The sequence below is a fragment of the Echiichthys vipera genome, assembly GCF_963691815.1.
Source record: "Echiichthys vipera genome assembly, chromosome: 2".
Lineage (NCBI taxonomy): Eukaryota > Metazoa > Chordata > Actinopteri > Perciformes > Trachinidae > Echiichthys > Echiichthys vipera.
In genome coordinates this window covers 1,375,956-1,386,871 of record NC_139827.1, presented here as the reverse complement: position 1 = coordinate 1,386,871, position 10,916 = coordinate 1,375,956, and the positions used below count along the sequence as shown (strand labels likewise).

At 41.8% G+C, this 10,916-nt stretch overlaps 1 protein-coding gene across 1 annotated transcript; it reads left to right on the top strand.

Moving 5' to 3' along the window:
- Positions 1–3,331: 3,331 nt before the first annotated feature.
- snrpb2 (small nuclear ribonucleoprotein polypeptide B2) lies at positions 3,332–7,483 on the top strand. The gene is made up of 7 exons (XM_083932995.1): positions 3,332–3,365; positions 3,772–3,843; positions 4,111–4,283; positions 4,404–4,538; positions 6,496–6,534; positions 7,000–7,088; positions 7,197–7,483. Exons 2-7 carry the CDS (start codon positions 3,780–3,782, stop codon positions 7,354–7,356), a joined length of 660 nt encoding a protein of 219 aa, XP_083789121.1. The 5' UTR covers positions 3,332–3,365; positions 3,772–3,779; the 3' UTR covers positions 7,357–7,483.
- Positions 7,484–10,916: the final 3,433 nt, after the last annotated feature.

Sequence of the window (10,916 nt, the reverse complement as noted above, 5' to 3'; positions counted from 1 at the left end):
GAGTCACGTAACCAGGTAAACACACAGGAAGTGGGTCAAAGGTCACCACAGTTCAGTCTAACAGGTGTTTTCACGATCAATTAACTGTTTTATTACTTAATTAATTAACTTAATATTAGTTTGGGTGATAAAATCTCATAGAAACCGTCCAACAAACAGCACAAACTTTACATTTTGTGTTGAATCCAGGGACTTTTTTGGCATTTCTGCATAAATCAGGGTTCGTTCACCTTCTCTTTGTTAGTTTGAATAATTAGAGATTAGGTTTTATTTTGTTGACATTTCAGAGTCAAATGTTTTCACAGATTTCTCTTTTATCGCTCCTTAAAAACATTAATTTTCTGCATGTTTTTATGAATAAACTGTCGTCTGAATGAGACCGTGAATGTAAAAAACCCTTCAGAATACAGAGTTTGGTGTGTGTGTGTGTGTGTGTGTGTGTGTGTGTGTGTGTAATTTTTGATTTCCTACCATTTATGAGTGTAATAAAACGGCTGAAGAGGACCGGATTCTTTTATGATGAGTTTTAATTCTTCAGATTTACAGATGTTTTACATTGTTATTTATTTCAGCACTTTAAAGATACTCATTTATGTATTTCCTAATTCAGTTATGGTTCTGCGTATGAACAGAACCCTAAAGTAATGTATGCAAATAAAATAAAAGTGCAGATTTAAAAACATTTAATCACATTTAATGTTAAAGTCACACATTTTGAGACACTTGCTGTGAACAGAGTCAAAACTATGAACTAACAGATAAAGCATGAAACTCCCCCAGTTCATTTCTCATATTAAGACTTTAATAAATTACATTAAAAATATGTAAATGAGGAATTATCTGATGCTAACTTTTGATTAATTTAGGAGAAATCGACAGACACAAACAGACAAAGAGAAGAAGGAGAAATGTTTTATTTAAAGTGTGAAAGAGAGAAATAAACAGCCCGAAATCTAAAGTTACTGTGACCTTAAACAGTAATAATGCACCTGTAGTGTCTCAGTGTAGGGTTTAGTGTGTACGTGCACATTTAAAACACATTTAAACACAATTTATTGTTAATGTCACACATTTTGAGACACTTCCGGTGAATATTTAAAGGTATAAACTAACTTTTATCACCATATTTAACCATAAACAGTCGTGTTGGGGTCTTTAACTCACCGCCTGTTCATGGGTCTGACCCGGACAGCCACCCGAACCGATGCCATCGCACATGTCCGTCCGGAACCGCTCAGTTTCGGGGTTAGCGTCAGTTAGCTTGAGTTAGCTTCCCTGCGGGCTGGTTAGCTAACAGGCTAACAGCGGTAGCACAGGCTAACAGCGGTAGCACGGGCTAACGGCGGGTAAAGAGGACAACCGTCGCGGGGGGTAACGGACAGACTGAGCGCCAGCGGTCCACAGTAACACGGGTAGTGAGGAGGAGGAGACGGGCGCCACCGCGGACAAGTGTTATCGGTGTCCGGTGACACTGTGTCGCCGTCCCGGTGTGTGCCGGCTCACTGCCATGGTCCCCGCGGAGCCTGTTAGCATGCTAGCACGTTAGCTTCGACATCACAAAGTAACCGAAGCATCAGCTGATGAAAACATTACGTCCGTACGCGAAACAAGGAGGGGACAAAAACGCGCTTCTTGCTGGCGGGAGAAGGAGGAGAATAAATGTTATAAACGAAATAAAAAACATTATAAACAAACTGTTAAAATAATAAATAAATAAAAAATATAAAAAGTATATTAAAACCGTTTTAAATAATAAAAGTATAAATAAAAATATAAAAAGTACATTAAAAACAAAACAATTATATAATTATGAAATAAATAAAAAGTACATTAAAAACAGAACCGTTAAAATAATAATAAACAAATAAATAAAATATAAAAAATACATTAAAAACAGAACCGTTTAAAATAATAATAAAAGTATATAAAGTACATTGAAAAAACAAACTGTCATAAGAATAATAAATAAGATATATATTAAAATAAGGTTTACTTTTCATATTCTTTCACATTTTGGTGCTGGCCATAGACAATGTCTTTTGTGAGATAAGGGATTATAAACATGGAACAACTGTCCAAAATAATAATACATTAAAACAATAACTGACAGAGCACAAAATGTGCTTACATAAAAAAAAGATTGAGAATATGCAACACAGTGACATAACAATAAAGATTGGCGAATAATAAAAACTATTTTTTAACTTTTTAAATTTATAATAAATACAAATATACATAATATGGCTGCAATACTGTTTGGAGTTTAACTCTTTTTAAATGAAGAGAAGGGAATTATAACTTAAGAGGGTTGTGCATCTTTGAACAAACGTAAAAGACGTGTTTCAGTTTTAAAAGGAGTTAAACTGAAATATGAAAATGTGAGTGTTAAAAAGCCTTGAAATGGAAAATAATTAAAAATGAATATGTAAAACAAATAAGGATTATAATTCAGAGCTTTTAAAAAATATTTATTATTATTATTTTCATCTCTTTGCATTACTGATCCTCTTGGTCGCTGATTGTAGATTTTTATTAGGTGAAATAAATATATATATTATTTTTTTATATATATATAAATATATATATATTAAAATATTGCATATAATTGCAGTTTCTCCCCACTCCCGGTCTGCAGTTCTCCCCTCCCGGCCTGTGGTTCTCCCCTCCGGCCTGTGGTTCTCCCCCTCCCGCCTGGTCTCCCCCTGGCCTTCTCCCTCCCCCCCGGCCTGCAGTTCCCCCCTCCCCGGCCTGCGGTTCTCCCCCCCGCCTGTGGATTCTCCCCTCCCGGCCTGTGGTTCTCCCGCCTGCGTCTCCCCTCCCGGCCTGCGGTTCTCCCCTCCCGGCCTGCAGTTCCACTCCCGGCCTGCAGCTTTCCCCTCCGGCCTGCGGTTCTCCCCTCCCGGCCTGCGTTCTCCCTCCCGGCCTGCGGTTCACCTCCGGCCTGCGGTTCTCCTCCGGCCTGCGGTCCCCTCCGGTCTGCGGGTCTCCCCTCCCGGTCTGCAGAGTTCTCTCCTCCCGGCCTGCAGTTCTCCTCCCGGCCTGCGGTTCTCCCTCCCGGCCTGCGTTCTCCCTCCCGGCCTGCGGTTCTCCCCTCCCGGCCTTGTGGTTCTCCCCTCCGGTCCCTGCGGGTTCTCCTCCCTGCCTGCGGTTCTCCTCCGGCCCTGCGGTTCTCCCCTCCCGGCCTGCGTGTTCTCCCCCCCGGCCTGCGGTTCTCTCCTCCCGGCCTGCGGTTCTCCCCTCCCGCCTGCAGTTCCCCCCTCCCGGCCCGCGGTTCCCCTCCCGGCCGCGGGGGGCGGTAGAGGGGCAGACCTCGATAAAGCAGCAGCCGGTTGTTTCCTGTTGTACGTGCGCCGTGTGGAGAGGAGGTGAGTTTAAAATCTTTATATTCATCTCTCTGTCGTTTCACCTGATGGAGATCAATAATTATTAATTATGTCCATTTATGAAACACTTAAAAACACAACAGTTAGCTTTGGAGCTAAATTACGAAGCGCTGCTAACGTTATGAATGAAGCTAACGCATGCTAACGTTAGCTCACACTCAGTATTAGAGCCGTTTTAACCATTTTAACCTCATTAAAACGTTAAAAAACACCACCTGGGATGTCAAAATGATTGATTAAAAATGAATTAGTTTGTTTTGTTGTGGTTTTTGTGATAACATCAGGTTTAGTGAGACTCTGTGAACATGTTTCACGTCTGTAGAGCTGAGGGTGACAGGTGATGAACTCCTAGAGAAGTTAACATGTTGTCTTTCTCCTGTTTGGTCAGACGCCACCATGGACATCCGACCCAACCACACCATCTACATCAACAACATCAATGACAAAGTCAAGAAAGAAGGTACCTGCGTGCGTTTATTCACTCTGCACAGCTGCAAATGGGACTTTATCAGCAGAATCAGCTTCATCGCCACGTAAATTTAGGTTTAGCCTACACAAGAAGCTTGTTTTGGTGCATAATAATATACACGATAAGATCAAATAAGAAGGCAGTATTCAGCAAAAATCATGTTGCATAAATAAGAAATGATCTCTTTGCCGTTTGGTGGAGAAGCACGTGGCCGACGCCGTGCTGTTGTTTTCATCGTTTCCCGTCTTCCTGTTGCAGAGCTGAAGCGCTCGCTGTACGCCCTCTTCTCCCAGTTCGGCCAGGTGATCGACATCGTGGCCATGAAGACGGAGAAGATGCGGGGACAGGCCTTCGTCGTCTTCAAAGAGCTCGCCGCCGCCACCAACGCGCTCAGGCAACTTCAGGGCTTCCCCTTCTACAACAAGCCCATGGTAAGAAGAGCGTTCACACTCCCTCCCTCCTTCGTGAAACATCACCACGTTAACCGCGCGTCCTCCTTCTCTCTGAACGCCGCTGGGCTCCTGCTGACTCGTGTCCCGTTTGTTTTCCAGAGGATACAGTACGCAAAGACCGACTCCGAGGTCATCGCCAAGGTGAAGGGCACGTACGGGGACAAGGAGAAGAAGAAGGACAAGAAGAAGAAGGCTCAGGAGTCGGCGGTTAGCCTGATAAAGAAACCAGCGGCGGTGAGTGACGCGTCCGTCCGCAACATCAGAGCGGTTATTCTGGTCACCACAAGGGACTTGTACTTATTAACGTCTTTCTAGTTTTCTGACTCCTCCGGGCGCTTTCACACTGACGGCAGTGGACATCTACGTACCATCTAATCTAACCATTCACACCACATTTACACACCCATGCACAGCACGAGGAGCAACTCAGGGTTCAGTGTCTTGCCCAAGGACACTTCGATTGGCAGGATCGAACCGCCAATCTCTCAAATGGAGGACAACCCACTTTACCACTGAGCCACAGCCGCCTTTGTGGTTCAGCTTCTGTCGTCAGCTGTGAAACGTGTTGTATGTTCAGGGATCCAGACTGTGTTTTGAGGGCGTGCGGCTGAATTTTACAGTCTCTGCCGTTGGGGGGGGGGGGTTATACTTTACCTTTACCGTAGGCTACACCGCGGCTAACACATGTACAACGCAGAGACGCCTGCAGCACCACAGCTCTCTGCTAAAACCAACCCCCCCGACATTTTAACATAGCGTTAAAATCTTGTGGCGTCTTGTTCTCATGGACTCAATATCTCGTATCGTCTCGTCACAGCCCTTACTCTGAATATACGCTTTATTTCTTAATATTTTAATGTCGTGACAGCGACGGTGCTGCTGTTTACCTGCTATGCTGCATCTTTAAAAGAGCAAAATACAAAAGTGACACTGGATTTAAACGGCACACTGTAATTTCTGCATCTGTTATTGATTTAAAGGTGCGACCCTTAAGTTTTCAGCCGGGGAACAACAGCGAGTCTGGAGCCCTGCTACGTTACGTGTGTTAAATGATCACTATGAAGTACTTCAATAATTACACTTCTGGGATCAATACCCTCGGTCATGTGTCACAGCCGGCTCTTGGATCGTTTTCCTCGCCTGAGGGCAGCCGTTAGTTTCTGTTCGTGTCAGTTCTCTGTTAAAGTTTTACAGTTTCATCCGTCAAACACGTTTCTATTCAACACGCCTGAGTCCTTTTCCTTTTCCCCGGGATTTTATACATTATTACTGCAGCTGCAGCACGACTAAAGGAGACGGTTAAGTTCAGAAGATTAAAGCACGTGTCACGGCTAAAGTCTGGTTCCTTTGACCAGTGTGAGACCAGTTCCGTACCACGTCTAGGAGCTGCACGCTTGCTGTCCACGGCCCGTTTGAGAGAGGTGGGCTTTAGTAAAGCACGTTTGCACGTGTACGAGCACGAGCGTGCGCACGTGTACGAGCACGAGGCCTACGGTGGTTCTGAGGTCATTTCCTGTGCGCCTGTTGGGACGTAGAAAAAAGAAGGAGGGACCATGCACGGACATTTCAAACAATGGCGGTGAAAGGTTCACGTTGGTGTGATGCGGAGGTGGAGTGTTTACTGCAGATTTGGTCGATGAAAAGATTCAAAAACAGTCGACAAGACGCACAAAAACTCTGAGGTCTACGGAAAGATCTGGAAACAAAGCCACGCATCGCCATGACGTCATCAATGCGTGTGACGTGTTACGGCGTGATGACGTATAGGCAGCAAGAAGCATTCTCCGAGGCCCAGGTAGTGTGAGTACAAACGGGCCTGGAGGGGGGGACAAGGACCCTAAAGCACGGGGCACGGGACGGAGGCACAGTGGGAGGGCGCCCTTAAAAACTCTCCCAGTGCTTCGTCCTACGCTGAAGGTAGATTACGTTTGGATCACGTTAGTGTCACTTAACAGTCAGACTGACGGAGTAATAAATGAAGGAGGGAAAACACGAAACGTCTGAAGAAAAGCTGCTTCATTCTCATCATGTTTGTCATTTTTATCAGCGTGTGTGATTTAACATCTGCGGAGGAGGAGCGTCGCCTCACGGCAGAGTGAACCCGACAGGAAGTAGTTTGTTAGAGTGACCATCTGCTTCACATGTGCCCTGAACACCTGATATTAATGCTCTGTTGTGTGTTTGTCCGCAGGGATCCTTGGCAGCACCCGTGCACTCAACTGCAGTTCAGGTGAGACTGTTGTTTTTGGGACACAGCTTTAAGTGGAGTCTCCTCCTGCTGGACATTAGAGAGAATGCAGCTTTAAGTGGAGTCTCCTCCTGCTGGACATTAGAGAGAATGCAGCTTTAAGTGGGGTCTCCTCCTGCTGGACATTAGAGAGAATGCAGCTTTAAGTGGAGTCTCCTCCTGCTGGACATTAGAGAGAATGCAGCTTTAAGTGGAGTCTCCTCCTGCTGGACATTAGAGAGAATGCAGCTTTAAGTGGAGTCTCCTCCTGCTGGACATTAGAGAGAATGCAGCTTTAAGTGGACATTAGAGAGAATGCATTTTTAAGTGGAGTCTCCTCCTGCTGGACATTAGAGAGAATGCAGCTTTAAGTGGAGTCTCCTCCTGCTGGACATTAGAGAGAATGCAGCTTTAAGTGGACATTAGAGAGACTGCAGCTTTAAGTGGACATTTCTTCTGCCTCCTCAGGTCGTGGACAACCCTCCAAACTTCATCCTGTTCCTCAACAACCTTCCTGAAGAGACCAACGAGATGATGCTCTCCATGCTGTTCAACCAGTGAGTGCGCCGCCGCCGCCGCCATTTTGGATCCTCTACAGGAAGTGTGTGTGTTCACGTGTGTGTGTTCGTGTGTGTGTGTGACGGCGTTTCTTTGTCCCTGTGCAGGTTCCCTGGTTTCAAAGAGGTGCGCCTCGTCCCGGGGAAACACGACATCGCCTTCGTGGAGTTTGAGAGCGACACGCAGGCGGGCGTGGCCAAAGACGCGCTGCAGGGCTTCAGGATCACAGCCACCTGCGCCATGAAGATCACCTACGCCAAGAAGTAGATCCGGCCGGGGAGATCACTACGCCAGGAAGTAGATCCGGCCGGGTTTCATCCCGCGGCGCAGAGACTCTTAATTCCTACAGAACGTTTTTTTTTGTGTTTTATTTTGGTAAATTCTGTGACGTCAAGGTCCAAACTCTCTGACCTGCATCTTATTTTGTAAAATAAAAGGTTTTTACATAACGTTGCCACGGATACGGGTTTTCCTCCTGTTTAGACGACGAAAGGAGACCGTTAAGTTTAGACGACTAAAGGAGACCGTTAAGTTTAGACACTAAAGGAGACGGTTAAGCTCAGTCGACTAAAGGAGACGGTTAAGTTTAGTCACTAAAGGTGACGGTTAAGTTTAGTAACTAAAGGAGACGGTTAAGTTTAGTCACTAAAGGAGACGGTTAAGTTTAGTCTTTAAAGGAGACGGTTAAGTTTAGTCACTAAAGGGGACGGTTAAGTTTAGTCTCTAAAGGAGACGGTTAAGTTTAGACGACTAAAGGTGACGGTTAAGTTTAGTCACTAAAGGAGACGGTTAAGTTTAGTCACTAAAGGGGACGGTTAAGTTTAGTCTCTAAAGGAGACGGTTAAGTTTAGTCTCTAAAGGAGACGGTTAAGTTTAGACCACTAAAGGAGACGGTTAAGTTTAGTCTCTAAAGGAGACGGTTAAGTTTAGACACTAAAGGAGACGGTTAAGCTCAGTCTCTAAAGGTGACGGTTAAGTTTAGACGACTAAAGGTGACGGTTAAGTTTAGACACTAAAGGAGACGGTTAAGTTTAGACGACTAAAGGTGACGGTTAAGTTTAGACACTAAAGGAGACGGTTAAGTTTAGACGACTAAAGGTGACGGTTAAGTTTAGACCACTAAAGGAGACGGTTAAGTTTAGTCTCTAAAGGAGACGGTTAAGTTTAGACACTAAAGGAGACGGTTAAGTTTAGACGACTAAAGGTGACGGTTAAGTTTAGACGACTAAAGGTGACGGTTAAGTTTAGTCTCTAAAGGAGACGGTTAAGTTTAGAAGACTAAAGGAGACGGTTAAGTTTAGACACTAAAGGTGACGGTTAAGTTTAGACACTAAAGGAGACGGTTAAGTTTAGACGACTAAAGTTGACGGTTAAGTTTAGACGACTAAAGGTGACGGTTAAGTTTAGACACTAAAGGTGACGGTTAAGTTTAGACACTAAAGGAGACGGTTTAGTTTAGACACTAAAGGAGACGGTTAAGTTTAGTCACTAAAGGAGACGGTTAAGTTTAGACGACTAAAGGTGACGGTTAAGTTTAGACGACTAAAGGTGACGGTTAAGTTTAGTCACTAAAGGTGACGGTTAAGTTTAGTCACTAAAGGAGACGGTTAAGTTTAGACGACTAAAGGAGACGGTTAAGTTTAGTCACTAAAGGAGACGGTTAAGTTTAGTCTCTAAAGGAGACGGTTAAGTTTAGTCACTAAAGGTGACGGTTAAGTTTAGACACTAAAGGAGACGGTTAAGTTTAGTCACTAAAGGAGACGGTTAAGTTTAGTCTCTAAAGGAGACGGTTAAGTTTAGTCTCTAAAGGAGACGGTTAAGTTTAGTCTCTAAAGGTGACGGTTAAGTTTAGTCACTAAAGGTGACGGTTAAGTTTAGACACTAAAGGTGACGGTTAAGTTTAGGCACTAAAGGAGACGGTTAAGTTTAGTCACTAAAGGAGACGGTTAAGTTTAGTCTCTAAAGGAGACGGTTAAGTTTAGACACTAAAGGAGACGGTTAAGTTTAGACGACTAAAGGAGACGGTTAAGTTTAGTCTCTAAAGGTGACGGTTAAGTTTAGACACTAAAGGAGACGGTTAAGTTTAGACACTAAAGGAGACGGTTAAGTTTAGTCTCTAAAGGTGACGGTTAAGTTTAGACACTAAAGGAGACGGTTAAGTTTAGACACTAAAGGAGACGGTTAAGTTTAGACACTAAAGGAGACGGTTAAGTTTAGTCACTAAAGGAGACGGTTAAGTTTAGTCTCTAAAGGAGACGGTTAAGTTTAGTCTCTAAAGGAGACGGTTAAGTTTAGACACTAAAGGAGACGGTTAAGTTTAGTCTCTAAAGGTGACGGTTAAGTTTAGACACTAAAGGAGACGGTTAAGTTTAGACACTAAAGGAGACGGTTAAGTTTAGACGACTAAAGGAGACGGTTAAGTTTAGACACTAAAGGAGACGGTTAAGTTTAGACACTAAAGGAGACGGTTAAGTTTAGTCTCTAAAGGTGACGGTTAAGTTTAGACACTAAAGGAGACGGTTAAGTTTAGACACTAAAGGAGACGGTTAAGTTTAGACACTAAAGGAGACGGTTAAGTGTAGTCTCTAAAGGAGACGGTTAAGTTTAGACACTAAAGGAGACGGTTAAGTTTAGACGACTAAAGGAAAAATTAAATAAGTAAATAAACAAATTAACAAAATAATTTAACAATAAAAGAAACACATTAAAAACAAAAAAAAATTAAATCCACTTGATGAAAAATTATAATTAATATATATTTATAATATAAGGTTTGAAAAATAACAAAATAAAATAATTTAACAATCAATTACAATAACAAAAAATACAATTTAAGTTATTAACTTAAATTGTTATTAAAGATATAAATACAAATAATTTAAAACAAATATTTGAATCCACATATAATTAAAAAACAGATTATCAACAATAATTAAGAACAAAGTAAAGAAATTCTAATTTATTATTTATTATTAACAAGTAAAAAACATTATTTTAGTTTTTATTTTTAAAAAAAAACGTTTATTTCCCTGTGCCTGATGAATTCACTAAATCATCTCTAATTCATAATTAATAATTTTTATTTAATATTTTTCTGCAAAAGGAGACTTTTAACATCCCCGCGCGGGCACGATATCCCGTGTGCATGTGCGCGCGCGTGTCGGGTCGCCGGCCGTCGTGAACGCGCCTCGCGGTGTTGCTGTCAGTGAGTGGATGAGCGCGCGCGGAGCAGCAGCTTCAGGTGCGTATCGATATTTATTATAATAATAAATATTATTAATATTCTCTGCTTTATCTGCGCGTTCAGCTCAGAGCACGCGACTGAATCATCATATATATATATTTATATATATATTTATATTATTATATATTATAATTATGAAAGAGTGAAATGTTTCATTGACACATTAAATCTGTTTCTCTTTATGATGTTATTGCTGTTAAATATGAATTATGCTGCAGGATTCAACATTCATATTTTATCTTCACGTGTTTCTTATGTTTGAGTTTTAATTTTATTTCTTTTTTTCATTTATTTTAATTTAATATTATTTTTATAATCATCCTGGAGACATTTGAAAGGGTCAGAATTAAATTATAGTTATTATTATTACTATTATTAATATTATTGTGTAGCTATCTTACTGTTTTTTCATGTATTGTATAATTAATATTAGTATTGTTATTATTATAATTATTATTGTTGTGTAGCTTTCTTACTGCTTTTTATTTGTTGTATTATTATTATTATTATTTCTATTATAATTATAATTATTATCATTATTGTTTATCCATCTTACTGTTTTTTATTTATTGTATTGTTTTTT

What these genes read in the sequence shown, in the direction of transcription:
- snrpb2 (XM_083932995.1), top strand. Translation starts at nt 3,780, where the DNA reads ATGGACATCCGACCCAACCACACCATCTACATCAACAACATCAATGAC. An exon ending in TGACAAAGTCAAGAAAGAAG is followed by an intron (nt 3,844 to 4,110) that starts GTACCTGCGTGC and finishes TTCCTGTTGCAG; the next exon opens with AGCTGAAGCGCTCGCTGTAC. An exon ending in CTCTCCATGCTGTTCAACCA is followed by an intron (nt 7,089 to 7,196) that starts GTGAGTGCGCCG and finishes GTCCCTGTGCAG; the next exon opens with GTTCCCTGGTTTCAAAGAGG.